Source organism: Mustela erminea, chromosome 6 (assembly GCF_009829155.1).
Source record: "Mustela erminea isolate mMusErm1 chromosome 6, mMusErm1.Pri, whole genome shotgun sequence".
Lineage (NCBI taxonomy): Eukaryota > Metazoa > Chordata > Mammalia > Carnivora > Mustelidae > Mustela > Mustela erminea.
The window spans coordinates 18,798,200-18,820,624 of record NC_045619.1 but is presented as its reverse complement, the minus strand read 5'-3'; the positions used below and the strand labels follow the sequence as shown (position 1 = coordinate 18,820,624).

General features: G+C 38.4%; 1 protein-coding gene across 5 annotated transcripts in view; it reads right to left on the bottom strand.

The window, feature by feature from the left end:
- The window catches only part of IGF1 (insulin like growth factor 1), a 79,005-nt gene extending 57,235 nt beyond the window's left edge, over positions 1–21,770 (bottom strand). For 2 of the 5 annotated variants that reach the window (XM_032346582.1, XM_032346580.1), the window contains exons 1-2: positions 21,453–21,770; positions 16,492–16,648 (exon numbers count right to left, since the gene is read on the bottom strand). In XM_032346582.1, coding sequence (XP_032202473.1) covers positions 16,492–16,648; positions 21,453–21,515 — 220 coding nt within the window. In that variant the 5' untranslated portion in view covers positions 21,516–21,770. Of the gene's footprint in view, positions 1–16,491; positions 16,649–19,565; positions 19,700–21,452 lie in introns of those variants that run through there. The other 3 variants (XM_032346583.1, XM_032346581.1, XM_032346584.1) reach the window with 3 other exon arrangements.
- Positions 21,771–22,425: the final 655 nt, after the last annotated feature.

Genomic DNA, 22,425 nt, shown 5'->3' with positions numbered 1-22,425 from the left:
AGCTTATAGCCAACCAGATGGTATAAAGCATGAACACTCACCAAAAAAACACAATATAGAAGAGATTTTAAGTGTTGTAAGAGTAATAGTATTGTTATTCAGAGGAAAGAGAGTTGACATCTGGTAGAATTTTTTTTTTAAAGATTTTTATTTACTTATTTGACAGAGATCACAAGGAGGCAGAGAGGCAGGCAGAGAGAGGAAGGGAAGCAGGTTCCCTGCTGAGCGCAGAGCCCATGTGGGGCTTGATCCCAGGACCCTGGGACCATGACCTGAGCTGGAGGCAGAGGCTTTTAACCCCCTGAGCCACCCAGGTGCCCTGGTAGAAGATTTTCCAGAAGAGGTGACATTTGAAAGAAAAAAACAGGAAGAAAACCCAGGAAAATAATATATATATGGTAGGAAATCATCTAGGTTAGATGTTGGACTATGTAGGGAGCACTTGTAAACTCAAATGCCTATAACAGCCAAGCAAATCCTGTAAAGGAGTCAGTGGGCCACACTAATGCAATAGAGAGTGGTGAAGATTTTGGTACTAATGTAGATGTAAGAGACAGATAATTCAAAGTTTTGTAAAAACACTGCATTTGCCAAACTAAATACTTCTGAAGACTGGATGCAATTTACAGACTGCCAGTTTTTGAGCTTTGCTGTAAGGAAATGGTAGAAAATAGAGTTGAAAAGTTAGATAGAGGTTTTATATAAAATGCCTTACTATCAAATTGTGGAATTTGGATTCAATTTATTTAGCCATGGATGGTCCCTGAAGTTGTTTAGAAAAGGAATAAAGTGATTAGAACTGTGCTTTAGAAAGATTAATTTCATGGGTGGGATGGCTGGTGTCAAGCAATATTGGACACAGAGCGATCATTGAGGAGGCTGTTGCAATAGTTCTGGTGAGTGATGAGGAGGACCTAAATAGTGATGGGAATGGAAGGAAGGACACATGTGTAATCTTCCAGTGAATTGGTAACAGCTGTTCTGGATCTTGGTGCAAAACAAACTACAATGCTACAACTCACTTTGTCTGAAGAGTTGAGTTTGACGGTCTCCATTGTCCTAAACACTTGGAGTGATTGCGTAACTTGTCCATTGAGTTGGCTGGGAAACTGGTCTTTCCTTTCTTACAAGGTCACTGTCCAAAAGCTCACTTACTCTTGAAGAAATATCCCTCTGATAGCCTCTAAATTATTGAATGTTCAGTTTTTCATACTTGGGCTCTTCCTTCACCAGGAAGACTTGATCATATTTTAAATTTTATCTGCACTATACCCTTGCTATGTTTGAGGAGAAAAATGAAACACTTTAAAGAAAAGTTTATGGAATCAGCAGTGGCTAATCTAATGTGTGGGTGATAGTACAAAGGCAATAAATGAGTGTTGTGTTGAATAAAGAAGAAAGGTGTATGGTTAATATCCAAAGAGATCTTGTATATCTGGAAAAGGGGTGGCACAGGTCCATGTATGCTGAGGCCCCATGGGTATGTAGATGAATAAAGCAAGCTTGTAAGGCACTGTGGTGGGCTAAAGGAGCATATATCCCACCTAAAAACCTCTAGCTAATAGCAGCTACTCAGGAATGCTGATTAGTACCACTAGATCACCTAACTTGCCAAAAATCTTTTGGTTTTTATAATTCCAAAATTTAGAAAGTGTATTTGTTGGTGCAAAAAAAACCATGTTTGTGGCCTAGATTCAGGTAGGGTTGGAATAGGGCACAATTTTGTGATATCTGCTTTAAAGTAACTCTGTGAGGGTAGTAGGTATCTTTACTCATGCCTTTCATCATTAATGTTTTGCTAACAAGAGGGAACTCAATGGATGGTGTAGGTTCGAATAATACAGGGGAGGAAGAATTCTATCTGATCCAAGCTTGGGGTTCATGATTGATATTTAATGGGTTCTCACATACAAGTGAGAAATCTCTTTGAAGGCATGGCTTTATCCTCTCTATTAGCACAGAATAGGTGCTCAGTAAATGCTATTAATGATATTACTATAACTATATAATTATAGTAATTATATTATTATATTATTATATTATTGATTAATAGATCAATGCCATAATTTTACTTCCATACATTTTACTAAAGCTCTGAATAAAAATAATGAAAGAAGAATTCTAGTAAAGAAACAATAATAGCTCTATGTCCAGTTGGATTTCTTAAATGATTTTAGAGATTTCCATGAAATAACAGTAAAAGTTAGTTTTGGAAAAGGTTCTAGAGAGTGCCTGGTCAACATTCTTTCAGTGGGTAGAGTGCCGAGGAGTAAGGGACGTTGCATTAAAATGCTGAGGATTAAGTCTAAATAAATTAAATATATAATTGTGAGCTAAGTCCAGTACTACCAATTGAATTGATTATAATCAGAAGGTGACAGATACTTAAAATTTAAGGAAAATGTATATGAAAAAATTCTGAAAACTATATCTATGACTTACTTTTTTCCCTCTGGAGAATTGTGAAAAGAGATCATAGTGACCCCATTTCAGAAGTGGAATGTCATGGTTCAACTTAATATTATTGTTCCAATGGAAACAGGTTTTGAGACTCATGGGACTATTTACCAAATTTACCAAGTTATTTAGTGGTAAACCTCTGGGTAAACCCAGGATACCCAAAGTCCCTCATTCAAAGCCCTCCCTCTTTTTTTCTCGTGTCATTCAAGGAAAAGAAGTTATAAACTGGACTCTCTCACTTTTTTTTACCTGCCTTACTGTGGGATGAGGTCTTTCTGAACAAGCACGTCCTTTAGATATCTGGACTTTCATTAATGGGTTCAGTCTGGGGAACTTGTCTAGTTCCAGAAAGGGTCTAGTGAAGGCTTTCAACTGGGAGCCAGATGCAGTTTTAAAGTTTACCCTTTATGTTCCAATAGGAGACAGAAACCCAGTTTTCTTAGCTCAAAACAATTTCTTTTAAATTTCAATAGCAAACCTAATGGAACTAATCAACTCAGAGTCATAAGAAATAATATAAGAACCTGGCTAAACATGACAAAGGAAGCAATTTGATATGAGTAAAACACACATTTGTCCACTCAATGCAATTAGAAATATTTTTTTTAAGGACTCTTGCTTGGCTGTTCTTATAAAATGTAACTATTGAAAAAGAAGCTGGCAAGATCTAAAGGACTGGATCTCTGTTCCTGGCCCCAGTGATGGGTTTGGAAATTGCAGCTACAGCAATTAGGAGTTCCAATGTCCAGTTCACAGAAGGTCAGCCCTTGGGGTTATCCTTGGAGCAGTTCTATACTTCCTCCCAGGAAAGTCTCTACCAATGTGAAGGAATTGGGGACTTGATATGGTTGAATCGGCATATATATTGTTAATGATCATAAACATGTTTGGCTCCAACACTTTTCAAATCTTCAGTGGAGGTTCAGCCCTGACTAGCTTGTGTTCTCTTTTCTAACAGATGAACCACCTACCAACATGTACCTGTTATTTTCTGTGATTCCCTAGACCAGGGCTCCTCAAATCCTGATGTGCATATGAATCCTCTGGCATCTGGTTTAAAATGCAGATTTTGTTTTAATTAGTCTGGAGTAGAGCCCCTGATTTTGTGTTTCCAACAAGCTATCAGGTAGCAAGGCTGTAGTCTTCATACACTAAACTGTATTTTTACTATGTGATATGTGTGACCTTAGAACATTTGTTAATCAAACCAAACTTTCCTATCATAAACAAGAGACTACTTCTTGCCACTTTCGATGGTCTTCAATAATGTCTGGTTTCTTCTAAGAAAATTCTCTGTTTATTATTGCCATTTTGTTGTTGTTGTTGGAGGAGGATATTGAAATCATTTATATTGACTGAAATAAATTACTTGATGGATGTCAGTGATCGGTGCCTACTTTAGAACCAGCCAGAAGTAAGTTCTTCTGTGTCTATAGCTTACACAGCATAGTGTTTTCATGCAATGTTACTAAACCCTGGTCTGGTTTCTCTGGTAAGGGAGATTTCCATAATTGCATGCAAAGCACTAGTAATCTACAGAAATGCCAGCCAGATTTGTGGCACTAATACCTTTTACAAGTCTTATGATTCTAATAACTCAGGGCCCACAGACTGTCTATCTTAAGGTAAGCCTGAAATGATGCTTATTGTATGAGTATGTCATTGATCTCAGAATCTATCCTCAAATATCTGTTCCATAGTGGGAGGCAAGAATCAGCTGAAAAGAAGGAATCTTTGGAAAGCCAAAAACATCTCTACACCAAATTGAGAGAGTGGAATTATAAGGTGAATGCAGTTAACTGGCAGTCACATCTATGTCGAAAACATAATCATCCCTTTAATAAGGAACATTTGCTGTGCTTGACAAACTCACAGTGAAATGGCTGGATCCATAGGAAGGAACATGCTGAAAATGGTTTCAATATGATCCTGTTTTTTCACTCAATAACCATTGATTGAGGGTGTCCAGCCAAAAACAATGAGAAAATGAGCCAACAATAGTCTTAGCCTTTGACCATATTAGATATAGTTGCAGCTGAAATTTGTTATATGTTTCAGTCATAACAAAGCACCCATATGGAACAAATATTGGCAGTATGGCAGCTGATGAAACTAGGAAAAATTAGACAAATTATCAATCGCTCACTCCCAAATTACCCCAAAAAGAAATTAGATCGATTTTCAGTAGCTTTGCTTTCAAATTTCTTCATTCCATGAGTCACCACTACCTTCTGCCAAACTAAATATGTCTATGAACGGCTGGAAACTTTAATGGAAAGAAACATAAAACTCAGAATACGTAGGAAAATTTAAGCTTCTTCATGGAAGACCTTCATGGAAGGCTAGCAAGTCAGGAATGTGTGGAGACAGAAATAATGCATTGACAATACCTTTTGTTTTGGGTGGCTTTTGAGTTAACAAGCAATACAAAATGCATAAACTAGGCAACCAACTGACATGACTTGAAATTAAAGTGATCTCTAAAAAGAAATTAACTCTTTACTATTTTCTTTAAAATTTCTAATCCATCAATCTACTAGAATCTATGAAAATCCATTAGTCCTACAGTAAGGTTGATAAGATTTGGAATAAAGAGACTTGATGATGTTATCCAATGGGTGACAAAAGTTGGGAAAAAAAAAGTTTTCTGATTGGTTAAGGGCTCAGATTTTCAAACACTGTTCTAATGCACTATAACAGAAGTGACTGACTGACAGTAATCCTGAGTTGCTAGTGCTAACTTTATGTGAGTTATCAAGGTTAAGTTTACAGTGTAGTCCTGTGCAAAAACCTAGATTAAGGGAGGTGACTAAATTGCTGTTCTGGCTTTCCCACCAGTGTGCTTTGTGACCTCATACCTATTATTTTATTTTCTGGATCTTGCTTCCTTCTTCTGGGAAGTGAGAGCACTGAACCAGATTGCTCTATATGGTTCTTTCTAGATCTCCAATTCTTCAATTATGCAGTGCCAAATAAAAAATTACTTATTCTCAGAGGGCTTGTGCTCTCACTGTTATACTTGTATTGGGGGTTTATTTGCCAGAGATGGACCATTTGTTATGTGCCTTCCCTTGACAACCATCACTCCTTTTAGTATGAATCTTAGATGAAACAGGGAGGAACTGAGGGGAGGTTCTGTTTTCAAAGCCACTTCCACAGATGAAACTTCTTTGTGAAGGCTCTTCTGGTAGACCTTGAAAATTCTCTGTTGACTAGAATTAGCTTACTGTTGAGCTAGCAGAAATTTTTACCAGGGCAATAGTGAAGGGGTCCCAAGAAATGATATCTCAGATAAGCTTTTTTATCCTATACCTTAAATCTCAGATCCTTAATGGTGGCAGTAACAAGTGAAAAGTCCTTGGGCTATATTCTGAGGACTGGTAGAAGGAAATAGTGGAATGATTTTGTCAACATCAAATCAAACAGTTTTATTAAGTGTCCAACACCAGATGCTGTGGAGGACAGAAACAACAACAACAACAACAACAACAACAACCTAAACTTAATTTTTCTGACAGAGCTCAAAATAGAGAGAATGAAAATTCATGGTAGCAGTGACCAGTATTTGATTGTGAGGTTCAAAAGTGTCTTTGCTAAGTCAAATATTATGTTTCTGAGAGCTGTTGGATGTGAAGCCTCTGAAACAGAAGAACCACCTGCGACATGGTCACTGGGCCATATGGTGATAAAACTCACAATTTTTATTTCATCTAAGACATGCCCAAACAAAAAATTCAGTTGTCCTAAGTCAGCCTAAGATAAGGAAGGAATTATACGCAGCAACCCGAGAGTGCAGAGATACTTTTCTGATTAGTGAATACATTCCCTCTGCTGAACACTGCATTTGAGGCTGAGCAGAAATCACCAATAGCTTGGGAGAATGGAAATCTCTGACTTGGGAGAATGGAAATCTTTTGCCTACATGTGAAACCTCAGTGACTACCTAACCACCTTGAGGAGACAGAATCTTTAAGCAAGCTTAGTGTGGTAAAGTGATAAGCTCTGCCTTTTTTTTCCTGCTTCCTGCATTGAGGACATGAGTAGTAATACTGGGTGAACATTCTGAAAATCCATTAGTTAACTCTTGGGCCATCTAAATGCAAAGTGATCTCTTAAAAGAAGATACCAATATAATTTTCTTTCTGATTAATAAAGCTGAGGTGGTACACTGCCAAATTAACTTTTCTAAATTATAATTATTGCAGAACACTTGAACTGATGGGTCAATACCATTAATAACTGAAGTTGAGCCACTGAAATAATTCGTGGTGATGATTAGAGGGACAAGGTAAAGCACTCAGCTCATTCAATTAATGGTAGCATACTTGGATGGCCTCTTAGATTTTCAAAGCCCTTCTATAGTTGAACCTCAAAACAAGGTGTAATATTTTAATTCCCACTTTACTAATGAGGAGAATGTAAGAACCAAGAATATTAAGTAACTGTGCCAAGGGGAAGAAATGCTATTAAGTAGGGGAACTGGGTGAGACTTAAATGTGGAACTTCAGTTTCCTATGCAATACTTCATTGATCTTTCTGTTTTCTGCTGGGGCTTCTGGGCAATAAAATGCCTCTGATGATATTTAGATCAGAAAGACACAGAAAGAAAGAGAAAAATTGTGGCCACCATATTTGAGCCAGGCTTTTTCATTTATGGGACATTGACAGCTATTTATTATATGACTAAGAAGGAAAATGCCATAAATATTGAGGTCATAGATAATGATCTCCTTTTTCATTTGCTCCAGTGGTCATTATCATATTTCTTTTTTTTTTCCATTATAATTCTAAGCACAAAGTTTTGCTTTATACCATTTCTACCTTCCTTTACTGCTGTTACTAAAATAAATGAGTTCCATAGCTATAACACAAAATGGAGTGCCTAAAATACCTCCTAGATAGCCTATAGGAAGAGTTTTTTTAATTTCAGAAAAAAGTTTTCAAAGCCACAGTGAATGTTCTCACTGTTTACTCTGGGCAATGGAACATAAACTCCTTATTCACCAGTGACTAATAATTAGCTTTTCTGTTTCTTTCACTCATGGCTTTCCCATCCCTCTAGTTGCTTCTCTTCTGGAGACCTCTAGTCCAGTAGTTCTCAACTAGGGGTGATTCCACACCCCTACCTTGGGAGGATCAGGCAATGTTGAGATGCTTTTGATTGTCATGACTCAGAGGAAGGATACTAGCATCCAGAGGGTAGTAGCCAAGTCTGGTGCTAAACATTCACAATGCACAGAAGAACTCCCCTCCCCCAGTAAAAAGTTACCTGGCCCAAAATGTCAATAGTGTTGAGGTTGAGAAACTGTTGCCAATGACACTGCTGAGAGAGGTGACTGGGGAGTACAAGAATAAAATAGGATTTAAAAACATGCCCCTTAGTCTCACAAAGGGGCTAGAGCTGGGGGCAGTGGAAGGAGAAGTGAGGAGGCCAAAATCTATAATGTCCTCAAATCAGTTTAATCCAGAATTCTAACTCTTGGTGCTCCTTTCCCCAGTTTCATAGATTATCAGGAGTTGTTGGCTGCATGTGCGTTGGCTCAATGCAGACTTTCTTAATCACTTGCCTCTGATGAAAGAGCCATTTCATCAGGGTAAATGGCACAGAGGCAGTACCATCTTCCCAGCAATATTCACAGAATTGACTCTATGACTAACCCAATTTCAAAGTTTAAAAAGACCATTCCAATAATCTTTTAATATCTCATAAAGACCACAGATTAAAGAAGAAAGGCTGAAGAGATTCATAGAGCATTTGCCTGGAAGTCTGCAAAAAAATCAGGTGTAAATTTCTTTTGGCCTGGGGCCGTCAGAGAAATCTCCAGAAAAAAAGCTGATCCAACAACTCGTCAGACTGTTTCAGATTTTCCAGGAGCACAGCTTTGCTAAGTCATTCCAAAGCAGCTCTACCCAAGTTGACATTGGAGAGAGTGACCAAAGAGTCAGAATAATATAATATACAATAATAGTCTAAATTATGACCTTAAGTGGACTTGGAATGCCTAAAGCACATCTGAAGATTTTGTGTAATGTGTAAGAAACAGGCAAGGAATTACTTTAGTTTGTGCAAATTTCTACACCAAGGGAAAGTGTTAAATTTAAGTTTCAGGTGAGTTTACTGGAATGAGAGAGCCACCAAGATCTATATTCATTTCGGTGAGCCTGATTGGAGGCCTGTCCCAGCCCATTTTAATATACTGGGTAACTTTGACATAGGCACGGTTCATTGCTGCCAAAAGACAAACACCACATTGGAATCAGAAAAGAGAATCAATAGTACCTTTTTCTATTTCTGCCACTAAGTAACAGTGTGACCTTGGACCTCTCTAGGAGTTTCATTCTTGATGTATGACTATTTTTCAAGGGGTTCCAACCTTGTAGCAGTCTTTAATTTTACTTCCTTTGAATAATCAGGTATTTTTAAGAAGCAGGGACTAGAGAGATATATACTTAATCAATAATCAGGTCCTTGGGTGTCTTTTCAGATGCTGAAGCACGGCATTTCTTTTTTTGCTTTCCTTTTTTTTTTTTTTTTTTGGCATGGAAACCCTATCCTGTAGTATGCCTGAGCATTAAATGCAAAAGGTTTTAATTTAAAAGAGTGTGTGGTCTCTACGAGTTGCACAATTTTTCTTTGTGTCCATGCTGCTGCTGATCAAATATTGCAAAGCCATTAATTACCCTAGGACAGATGCAGAGGGCCACATGCAAAAGTTCTGGCCAATTGCATAAAGCAATATGCCAGATATAAAGTAAGTGAAGGGTTTTTCTTGGTATTTAAGGTTCAGTGAAAAAGTAAGAGGGGCAGCTATGCCAAGAATGAAAAGCCAGAGCTTGCCAAGTGCTTCTTTAAGTGGCTTTAGCCAATGTGAGACTAAACAATGCATTAAATGGCCTACAACTTACTGCAGTTAAGGAATCACACGTCAAATAACAGCTCTTTGCTGTTTTAAACATGATATCGCATATAGATAAAGACAAACAAAATGCTGTGTTGTCATCTTCTTAGTCTAACAGCTAATAAGGCCTGAAGATTTGAACTTTCCAGGCAACCAAAAATAATTATTTGTGATGTAAGAGCTTGCTGATGTTTCAGAGAGAGGTGTGGGATGGAACTCTGCCTGGGCAGCAGCTCCGGGCAAGAGCAATTTTTTTGCCACCATGGTTGTCAAAGACATCCGGCTTCATGAAAGAGCAAAGTCTTTGTAGCCCATTATTGAGCACAATGAGAAGTCTACTTGAGAGAGATCTTGTACTTGTTTTCAGTGTCTGATTTTTTTGTTATAGACTGTGAAATGGGAAGGAAGTTTGCTAGAGGGGTGAGGTCAGCTCTTCACAGAGGCCCTGAGGAAGGCTGGCATGGTACATGATGTCTGGAAAACGCCTATGGTAGCCCAGGGAATTTGAAAAATAGAGAAGACAGTCTTGACTGTCTTCTGGATCCAAAGTGCCTAACTCACTAGCCACTTAAGAAACAATACATCCAAAACCAACAGTGTCAAACAGCTGGTTGAATGGTATCTGCACAGGTGAAAGCCTTACATCTAAACCCCAGGCTGTCTCATAACTCCTCCCATAGTCAAGCTAGAGAAGTCTCTTTCTGCTCGGCACACTATCTGGATTACGGCACCTTGTGATCACCTCTCCTTTACCACCTCTCTTCCATAAACCCAGAGAAAGATTCCCAGTCCCAGCAAACAGCCCTTTTTCAGTTGGTCTTTGAGAAAAAACAACAGAACTAAGAGCTGCAAGAAATGACGCACTTGACGTTTGCTAGCAGAGAAGGAAGAAAATGTGAAGTTGTCCAGAAGAAGAGTTCCCCCGGATTGTACTGCACATCCTGGTGCTCACAGGTGAGCTGCAGTATTTACCCTGAGTAGGGTCCAGTCTCTTGAACAGCAATAGCCCCTAATCAAAGATTTTCTTGGGCACCCTGAAGATATTCGATTAGTATTTCCTAAATTTTCTGGAAGATAAAATGTAGGGTCATCACATGAATATCTCCCTCATGCCTCTTTTCAAAGAAGTGTTCAGAATCAACTGTGTTACTCTCTCTCAGAAAAGGATAGGATTTTTGGAAGCGTCTCTCTAAGCCATAACATTTTCGGTCTCTGAACAATGTAAACGGCCAAATGAACATGCTTCTTGGAGACAAGAGAACTTGACTTTTGTTCTAGATCTGTCCAGTGATGTAAATAACAAAATCTCAGCGTCTCATTATTATAATTTGTCCAAGGAAGCAATAATTCTTCCCTTCCAGAGATAAAACCAAAGTGAGAGAGCTGATACAAGAGAATTTTGAAAAAGTAAACATACTAGTCAAATACAAGACATTCTTCTTTCTATTGATATTGCTATTACTACTAATAATAGGTTTTATCAGCTACCCCTAAGGAGAGAAAATGAGTGTCTAACTAACTGGGCTGTTCAGATACCTCAACCTTTGCAATAGACTCTGCAACTGACCCCACAAGAAAGTAAATAAGTGTGGCTAACATATGTATGGTGCTTACTGTGTGCCAGGCAGTATTCTAAGTTAATATGTCCTAATACATTAATTCCTTTAATCCTAACACCAGTTCTATGAGGTAGGCCCCATTTTACAGATGAGGAACTGAGGAACAAAAAGGTTAAGTAATTTGCTCAAGGCCACCCACCAAGTAAACTAGAATTCAAACTCTGAATTCTTGGCAGTAGAGACCATGTTCTTGGTCCTGAACCTTCCACTCTTCTGCTTCTTATAATTCTCCATCAGGGAGATAGTCTTAAAGAATATTAAAATGTCAGAAAAATGCAAATTATCTTCTAATTTCTCACAGAAACTATCACTTTTTAAGTGGTCCTTTGTTTGCATAGACTGGTCCTCTTGGGCATATTTAAAGAGTAGTAGCAAGCATTTAGCATTAATACAAAAAACTCCTTACTTTTCTTTAAGAATATCTGTGGCCTAGTAACTTAGTGGTGCTAATGAGGGCAGGGCCATAAGGTCAAACCGCACATGGGCCAAATAATTTCAAAGAGAAAAGCTGTTCCACAGCCAGAGACTGTACCCTTAATTTTGACCAGCTGTCATACAAATGCATGGCTGGCCGTCTAAGGGGTACCAAGCCGTGGAATACAAATGGTGTGGCTCAACCCCAGCCCCACTCAAAGCAATGCTAATGGTGTATATCTTTGTCCTGAACTATATACTCTCTTCTTTAATTGGAAAGGCTGTTTCAATAGGCCTGGCAAAAGGAAGTTGGTCAAGATTTAGAAGCCTATAGATTCTTATTTTCCCCTTCTGGTTTAATAAAGGGCAACTAAAAACTGACCTACTCCCTTGTTCTCAAATCCAAGAAAGTGAGAAAATGTAAAGATGAGAACTGTCAGCTGGTCGTTCCTCACAAAGAAACACAGCAATCTGCTTGCATGAGGCATGTGCTCCTTTGGTTAGATGACCTTCGTGTATTTGGTCATGTCTGAACTTCTGTTCCATTCCTAAGGGGTTGAAATCCAGCTTAAAACAAAATAAAGCAAAACAAAGAAGCTGGCTATTCTTTCTGTAAGTACTGGAATCTTATATCTTTGGGGGCAAACAGAAACTCTTTAGGGAAGATAAAGAACACTAAAAGTTCTTTGGTCACTACTTAAATTTAAGGTTCGACTTTCCTGAATAGCACCAAATCCTTGCTCATTATAACCTGGACTATGAGTCTGTTAAAATTAGAAGAAGTCATTTGCTTTAACAAAATCCCCTTGTTTTATGGACAAGGACATTTTGACCCAGGAAGTTTAAATGCCTGCCAAAGTCATACAGCTAATGAGTGACAGGTCCGGGAGCAGTTTTCTGAGCACTATATTTCAAATGAAAGAAGCCTGAGTTAATAATAATACCTAGATCTAGGAAGGTTATTACAATCAATAACCATGAATTTCGTTGCAAAGTTTCACTTAAACTCTATAAAGCAGTATGTTTTAACACATGAAGAATGGCCTTATTTTATTCAGACCTGTTCTTAATAACTATGCACTGGAAGCATGTTTTACAAAACCTATAAATCTGGAACAGCTGAAAGGATATCCAACTTTCTTTTCTCATTGATTTACTTCTCCTTTTTCCCAGACCACTGAGGTAAAGCATATACAGTTTATTTAAGGGACTGTTTATAGACTCTTAAAACTAAAAAGGACCCCAGAAACTTCCTTTCTTTTGGTTGCTCTTAATTGAAACCATCCAAGATGGTTGGTTGTCTGTCAAATTTTTAAGTATCTCCAAAGAGAGAAATTCCACAAGCCCCTAAAGTACATGTTAAAATGTTTAATCACCATGACTGTCAAAAAATTATATCTATGGCAAGCTTAACTTCTTCTTTTTCACTTGAAGCTCTGTTCCTCTTGCTATGTTTCATGCAAAATGAGGTTATAACAAGCCCTCCTCTATGAGGGCTCCGTCAATCTGGCGAGATAATAGCTAGCTCTTTCCCAATGTGCCACTTCATTACGCCACCATTTTTCTCACAGGACTGTGAGAGCACAAGACTGGCTGATACCTTCTCTTACTATGATGCATAGGGAAGAATTAGTAATTAGCCCTTCATTGGAACTTTCATTTTGTAAAATGTCTGGGGAAGCTGCATTAATTATAGAGGAACTGTTCTACTTATGCTAGAAAAATTGTTCACAAAACAGATAATCTAGAAGGTTGCCTCCACTATGTTGTAGTGGAACTTGTGCTTATAGAGAAATATGAGCTCATTCACACACTGGGTCAGTCTATACAAAGTAAATATATATATATATTTTAATTCAGAACTGTTCTGTTTCTAATAGGTTAAAAAAATCCCCCTTGTTAAGCATTCTGACCTGACAAAAAGGATAAATATTGAGGCAATTTTCTTTTAGATATTTGGATTTTAAATGAAGATCAGAAACAGCTTTCCATTCTTAAAAAAAGAAAACGACAACAAAACTATATTTTCAAAATGGATTTGAAGCAGCTCAAAATAAAAGTCACAACCACAATAAAACTTTGAAAGTAAGGGTAAAAACAATGAAAAGAGTCAATTGACAGGGAATAGAGTTGAAGAACACTGCTTTCCTCTGAAAAGTATCTCAAAGACCCATAAATGCTTAGAGCTGACTTGTCCACAAACACTAAATCTCAGGGGACAAAAAGGAAACTCAATAAAATTTGTTGACAACAGTTAATGCTTGTTAGAATAATTGGCTCAGACACAAAACAGACCATCAATGTAGGCTTACGGATTATGACCAAAATGCAGACTCTAAGTCATTGTTAGTATCCACCATATTCAGTTGAATAAAAGAAAAACAATTTTATCCAACCCCTGGGTAAATAGGAGGCAGGAATTATCCAAAGTACTTGACCAACTTAATTCTTTATGGTTCTGAAGACTAAGATTCCAAATAAGTATAATTCCATTCCATTCCACTGGATTCAGTTGGATACAATTTAATTCAAGCTTGTCAGTTCAGTGATCAAGATGAGATGAGACTCTACTATCTCAGCCAGGCATTGAGCTAGATACTGGGATTCCATGGTAAATAAACAGTCTATGGCATCAAGAAGCCCATTGAGAGTGTAGATCCTGGTTAGGTGATTTCAAATGGAACAAAATATTCAGGAAAAGGGTAAAGAACCATAATCTATTCTCCTATGATTATTTTTCTCTTATGACACTTGAAAATACTTAGGTGTATTTTTTTAATCTCCTAACTAGACTGTGAGTTCTTTGAAAGCAAAGTCAATTTCTCATTCATGTCTAGACATCTCATTCATGCCTAGTACAATGTCTAAAATGTAGCAGATGCTACATTGATGTTTTGAATTAAAAAACTTAAAGGGGTTAACTTCTTTTGGACAGAAAGGATTGTCCAATTCACTAGAAAGTTAAAAAGAGTAATTTTGGTCTATGTCAGACAAATAAAATATGTAAGTCATGGAATTCTATAAGGCAGAATTTATGAAACATAGTCTCAGTGACAATACTGACAACAATCACAACAATCTATGAAACCATTTTCGATCCAATGTCATACTCTAAACATCAAAAGCTGCTGAATATAACCTTTCCCTTTCAAGTTATTAGAATGGAATTGAAAAATATTTGCTAAAATTTAATCATTGTAGTAACAATAAAAGAACCTTTTTGGTGCCTTGAAATCGGTTTTCATCCTAGTTGTCCAATACTTTTAACCATCTGTGTGCACATATATCAGGATTATATGGTTACTTGAAACCAAATCATTATTTACATTCCCATTTTTCATTATCTAATGCAAACATCACAGGCACAGAATGATCCAGTTTTCTTGCACTCTACATGAAAATCCTGGAACACATCAAGTTGAACAAGACAATTCATCCTGGCACATAACAGAAGACAATTGTGGGCTTGGCAGTTACCGTGATCCTTGGATCAAAGGAAATTGCAAAAACAGATTATCAAGGCAAAAAAAAAAAAATCCTCTCGGACATAATATGTGAGAATTACTTATTCATTTTTTATATGTGGATCAGTAGCAGCAAAGTAAAGAATAATGACATCTCATCATTGGGTGATGTTGATGTAACACATTTGCCTTTCATTGTATATTTCAAAAGTAAAAGAAGTCTGCTATTTGAAAAGTACTCACCCAATGAACTTATTCATCAACCCTACAATAGAGAACTGGATAGAATTTCTTTATTGCCAGAAAAATAAATGAATTCACTCTATTAAAGCATTAGTTGGAAACAGAGAAGGGTGTTTGCCCATTCAGGTAGCACTTCTCATTCTCTGTCACTAGTTGTTTAAAGACTATTTGTTGCCAAATCTATGGTGAGTACAAATCATCAGTCCTCCATTGGCTTCTCCCTTCCCATCTCCCCGACTCATCCCAGACTGCTCTATACAGCACCCCCACACCCACACATACTCACACTTGTGCATACACTGCACATACACACAGGCACACACCACCTTCCCTGGGAAGAAGATGAGAAAGACTGGAAGTGTGTGAGTCATCAGAGGAGCTATTCAAAGCTTAGTGGGCAACTGAGGTAAGCTGTCTACACTCGAGTGATAATGAACCTCTAAGAATGATTCATGCTCACTGAGGACCTCAACATCAGTTTCCTGGAACTCTCTAAAATTCTAAATAATTATATAGAATGAGCAATTGGCTTTAAATCTTTCACAGTCCTATACAGTAAGGACAATAAGATATATTATACAATAAGATGGATGCCTCTGAGGTAGATTCTGTAAGTTCTCATTTCCCCCAGGCAACATTGGCTTATGTTTGTGTTTATTACTTGCAAACATTGACTGGGCTGTCTATTTTTTATTGACTGTCAGCTTTTTAATCACCTGAGACCACTTATGGGATAAGTAACCCCACATTTGTCAGAAACCCTTTTCCAGATGGAGAGATCACAGGAGAGTCCCAGAGAAAAGGAAGGCAATAACAAAACATCAAGGTCAATTTGCATAGAGGACAAATTAATATGGCATTTCACTTTGCATTTAGAGAGTGGCTATGTTTTTGCAAATGTGCCTTTGAGCAAAGTTCACCTTCTGTCCCTGGTGCTTTCGTATTGCATGGTGACATCTGGGATTTGCCCCTTAATTCTTTTTCCCAGTCCACCTTACTATTTTACTCGGAATTACCTAGCACTTAAAACAGGCCTCGATGTTTCCATATGTTTATATGGGCATCCACAGATCACAAAAACAAAAACTTCAATCCCCCAGGGTCATTCTGTCCCCTTCCTTTTACTGAAAGGAAAGGAATAGTGAGGGTAGAGTACAATAATTTTGGGAAAGCTCGGCAGGAAGCAGTTAAAAGACAAACTGCTAAGGAGGAAAATTCCATCCTAAATCTGCAAAACCTGCCACAGCCCCGCTGACACACTAGGCTTAGTTTAAGGTGAGGAATCTCAGAGGCAGAGGACGGCAGCCAGCCATGGGCAGTTGCTCAGTTATTCACACACTCCCTGCGGTTGTAAATCCACAGAGCAGTGAGCGGGGTGGGGGAGCTACTTACTGAAATAAAAACCCCTGTCTCCACACACGAACTGAAGAGCATCCACCAGTTCAGCCCCACAGAGCGTCTCTGGTCCAGCTGTGGCGGAGCTGGTGAAGGTGAGCAAGCACAGGGCCAGGTAGAAGAGATGAGAAGAGGACATGATGTGCAGCTTTACCTGCCAAAAGAATAGAAGGATGGTCATGTTTGCTCCTTGGTCCCTGCAAGGGCCGTGGGGGTGAGACAAAGGTGCATCAGCCCTAGCATTCCATTATTGCCATTAGTTAGAACTACCCTGCACAGAATTGCAACAGAGTGCAAGACAGACCACAGGGTGGTGTAGACTGAGCATGGGTTGGCATCAAACAACCTGTGTTTAACCCCCTTGCCACTCTGGACTTCACTGAACCTCTTCTTTACAGTTCCATGGCAATTCAATGAGATAAAATAGCTAGAAACATTTACTATGTAAGTGGAAAATGCTATTATCACAGTAGAATTCTATAGCGCTCAGAGATCCTGTTAAACCTTTTGAATTATCAAAGGTTAAACTATGCTCATTCCAGATTTGGGGCCAAATACATTTTATTAATTTAAATTCTCTAAAGATTGTTGTCCACAGATGGCATAGGCATTCATTATGGACCAGAATATTAAGTTAACTAGAACAACATTTTCCAGCTACTGATTAAAGATAATTTACTGTGGATAAAAAAGTCTTTGCGAAAATGTTATATGTCATTATAGGTTTTTTATTTTATTTTATTTTATTTATTTATTTGTCAGAGAGAGAGCACAAGCAGGCAGAGTGACAGGCAGAGGCAGAGAGAGAAGCAGGCTCTGTCTTGGACAAGGAGCCTAATGCAGAACTTGATCCTGGGACCCTGGGATCATGACCTCAACCGAAGGCAGCGGCTTAACCAACTGAGCCACCCAGGCATCCCTACAGGGTTTTGTTTTTGTTTTTGTTTTCACTTAATCAGAGAGAGAAAGAGAGAAACAGAGACAGAGAGGAAGACAGAGAGGCAGAATAACTTCTTACCTGGGGAATATCAACAGTTAACAAAACCGCAAGTGGAAGTGAGAACAAAACAAAACAAAACAAAACAAAAAACCAGAAACAGGAAAAATAGGATTTAGGAATGAAATTGGCTCATGCTAAGTAGACCCTACATCCTCTGTATTCTAAAGCCTTCTGTGTCAAGTAAAATATCAAATCAACATATGCGGAGAGATTGCCTTCCATGAAGAGGGCATTGGGCTCAAAACCTGCAAAAGATTTTTTTTTTCTGTTGCAGGAGTTCTGACATTATGTCTTAGAGGGACTTAAGTGTCTCTGTAACCATTTTATAGCATAATATACTGAAGGACCCCCATAATAGCCAAATAACAGTCTGGCTAAAGGCAGAATTTCTGTGGCTCAGGGCTTCATCCTCTCTCAAAGTAGTAGAAACAACGTTAAGGTCGCTAAGGTGATCACTAACTTTTCCATATCGCTCCTTGTGGCACAAAGATGTGGCTTCTTCCAGGAAGCCTCCCAAGGTGAGTAGCTTCACTTCCCTTAGATGCATTTACTTTCAGTGGTCTTAGAAGAATCATTGGCCGGATGAAAGCAAGGGACCTTATCAAAAGGGTCATGGAGTTACGCTGGAAGCGATCATTATAAAAAGAGGATTTCTGAACCTCACAGTAGTGGCAGGCCCATTCAACTCCAACCCTTTTGGTGAAACAGACTCAGTCATTTGCCTTCCTGGCCCTCCATGAACTCAGAACCTAATGGCTCTCTACCTCAGTGGCAGAGTTTGCTCCATCATTTTAATTAAGATTTCCATTTTTGTGGCCAGAACTTCAGCTCAGCAACTGGGAAAAAAAAAAAAAAAAACTTTAAATCCCTGACTCTCGTTAACACAGCATAAATACTTAGTTAATGCTTGTAAAACAGTTTAAGATGAAAAGTGCCCTCCATTTGCAAACCATCATAAATAATGGACATAAAATAGAAGAGGAGGTAAAAGCTCAACTGAACACTTCTTCCATTTTCTCAATAGGCCCTCTGCATGGAAACCCTCTATCCCCACAGAGCCAAAGCCACCAAGACTGATAGAAAGAGATTCTCATCCAATCTGCGTTTCTTTTCTTTTTTTTTTTTAGTCATAAAATAATTGGTGGGGGGTTTCCCCTTCAGTATTTCCAGTGGAAATCGAAACAATTCCAACCTGTCTGGATTTCATTGCCTTTTTCAAAAGAGCAAACTCTGAATTGATCTTATAGAACATACCCCACACTCTGGCAATGGGCCAGTTCTAGAATGTATGCTATTCTGCCAATCTGATTTCTCCATCTCTCCCTTCTTTGTTGAGTTTATAGTAATGCTGAAGGCCAAGCACCTGTAACTGAAGATGGCTTGAAGTTCTTCAGTTCTCGTGAAATCCATGGAAAGGGGTAGCCTTAGTGAATTAAGAACTCCGTGAGATGTCAGAACTGTATTTTACATAGTTATTTCTGGCATAAAACATGTAAGTTCTCACATATAGACCACTGGCACTTCAAAATATAGATTTATTTTTTATAATTTTTTTCTTTTTTCTTTTTCTTTTTCTTTCTATTTTGCTGAGTTATGTTGGTAGACTAAATATCAGCACTTACAGTTCTAGGATAAGAGAAAACCTCCACTGCATTTTCCTTTAGTTCAGGGAATAGTCCAGCACACCCACAGAGAACCAGAGAATTTTATCACATTATGTTCCCCCCAAAGAAAGCAATAACAAACTTGCTTAGGGGTTAAAAGTTTGAAACAAGTGGCCCCATATGTCCGTTCTTTTCTTGTTCGTCTATTTTGCCAGGCACAAAAGAAACAGAGAGAGAGAAAGGAAAGATAGAGAGAGAAAGGAAGGAAGAACCAGAAGGAGAAGAGAAAAAAAAAAGAAAAAAAGAATTCAGAGCACCGTTTCTCAAAAATCATTCACAAATTCAAAATTTAAGAGACCTTTCTTTTTTATCTTAAGTAAATGGAATATCAATTGATTCCAGATGTCTGGGTTACAATGAAAATGCCCAGCAAAATTTAAGGGCAATAGTCATAAGAAAATACTCACTGTAGGTGTAACCATTTTTTGTGTGTTCCAGATCTTTTACAGCAGGTCAGGGTGGGTATTATGAAGCTGATGTGAATAGAAAACTGAGGACTTAAAAACATGTGCTGCTTTGTGGGTGGGGTTTGTGAAAGCATCTAGTTACATTTGGAGACCCAGGCAGGTATGCCATTAGCCTGGGTAAACTGCCTTTTGTCCATTCGAACAATGAACAAATTGCACAGCTGGGATTTGAGTCCATCTTCCCCCTCCAACCCCCCCCCCTTTTACCCTTGACCCCACCCACCCACCCCCTGCCAGCTCAAGGCACCAATTTACATCGTGTGCCTATTGTAGCTGCTCGGAACAGGGATCCCAAGCTCCAGTCTTCTGCCTTACCCCCTTCCCTCTGAACCAAAACACTTACAAATATCTTGAGACTCACAGTACAATCAGCTTGTGAGTTCTGCCTCTAGGCAAGACACCTTTACTTAATTGAATTACATTTGAAGGACCATGCAGCTCCCTTAAGCCACTTCTTGCTCCAGGGACAGGGGAAAAGCAACAACATTGCTAGTACTATTTCTGAAACGTTCATTTGGAGACAGTTTTCCAAACTTGTAATCAATGCAGAGATAACACTCAACGACACCTTTTATGATCACCTAAGTAGTGAGACAAAAACCTGAGCTGTCAGACCACATATATATATTATATATATAGTATAGTATATAGTATATAGAGATAATTCATTTCTTTTAAAAAGCAAGATAGTCAGCATGTGTCTTGGCAACTGGAAGGTAGCAGAATCAGGTGCCCGACAAAGATGTATTCTTAACTCCTAAGCCACTTACTTGACTAAGAAAAATCCTAGTGGTGGAGTATTTGAAAGCAGCGAATGAATGCTGTACTAAGTGGCAAGGACGTTTTATGAATTGAGCTCTTAGGCAATTGCACTGAGAAGCCAGTGACAGCGGCTTAAAAATGCTTGCAAACTGGAAAAACACAAGTCATGAAGGATATAATTTTGCTGAGAATGGAAACTTGAACTAGGGCCAGTGATTGGAAACGAGAAGTTGGCATTAACAGCGGCAGCCAAATTTACCTAAAGAGACTTTACAACACCGAGTAAAAAATCAGAGTTTTACAACACAAAATCCCAAGTCCAAACTTCACCTATGAAAGTCCCCTTCCAAAGAGAAAACTTAAACATGCAGTTGCTAGAAAGTTTCCGCTTTCCATATATACAACATGCATTTGTTTAAATCATACAAATATGCAGGGTCAGCAAGAGTTGTCAAGTTCTGTTTCAGAAGAGCATATTAAACTTCGCTGTAACTTTGACTCTCTGGGCAGAAGTGCAGAGAGTTTTGGGACCTTAGCTCCAAAGATCATATTTAAAAGCTTTAACATCACCTAAAAGGTAACTCTTCATATGTAGCATGCTTGTAATAAAAAGTCCTGACAACTTAAAACACACACACACACACACACACACACACACACACACACACACACATATGCATACACATGAACACAGTCTTAAAAATAAAACATCTGCACCTGCAAAAAAGAAAATCTAAAAGTTCATATCCATGCTCTATAGCCCTTAACCATAGCCAGGATTTAAAGGAATCGTCTATAATGATACCACAGAAGCCCTGCAGAAGTGGAGGATTTAGCATAAGTACCTTGCAATAGTTTCTACTCATACAGATATCTGTGTAAAAGCATCCATCTCCCGGAGCTAGTTTTTCAGATCCCACAGAATTGCATATTCAGCAATTTATAAATAACTCCCAGTTCCGAAACAATGAAAATTCTTAAGTGAATAACATTTCTAGGCAGAAGCAAACAGTACACAATTTAAAGAAAATTCCCCAATGACTTCAAAGAGTAAGAAATATTTACCTTCAAGAAATCACAAAAGCAGCACTTAAATAATTGGTTTGGAAGACTGCTGATTTTTCCCATTGCTTCTGAAGTGCAAAGTCTGGAAATGAATTGGTTAGCAGGAATAATGAGGCAAAAAGAAATCCAGAGAGATGGGAGATGTTGAGAGCAATGTCACATTTCAATTTTGAGGACTTTATTCCATTGCGCAGGCTCTATCTGCTCTGAATTTAGCAGTGACAGTGAGATTTAGCAAACAGAAGAGGGATTTAGAGAAAATCCTCACATTTATCTACAAAACACAGACACTGTAGACAGGAAACAGCTGGGGGAACATTTGCCTTCTCTCTCTCTCCCTCTTCTGGCAAAGTTATCGAGTAAGGACTTTTTTGGGCATGGTGACAAATAACATCATACCTTTGCATTTTAAAACTAGAGCACAGAAGCATTTTTTTCCCTTAAAAGAATGTGTGTTAGTGACAGGGTTAGCAGACATTAATATACTGATGCTGCCATAGAAAATAAGGATCTGTTCTCTGATTAACTTTCTACTGGGCATGGAGACAACACATCTGCTAATACACCTTACCGGTATTAAAGGAACATACAGTGGAGGATGGGCAAGCAATTTAATATTCCAGGGCAAATGCAAAATTAAAAAACAGAAATGAAGAAAAAAACCATCTCGAGCAAACCTCATAATTTTAACCCTGAAATGACTGGGATAAAGTAGGTTGGAAGACAGCACTGGGGTGACCCCTTGTCCTAGTTGCCAAGCAAGGGGAATGATCTCATTTCCTAGAACCTAGAAAAGGGGCAGGCAGCATTGCAGTTGGCTCCCTTTAGGACACTGTCTCATGCTTTTTGCCCGTGACAGGGCAAAGACTTTGCTAAGCTATAAAGCCAATTGAAAAAAATAAAATCTTTTTCTTCCTTTCTCTACGAGGCTTCCTATCACCAGTGCCGCCCCCGCCCCCGCCACCCTGCCACT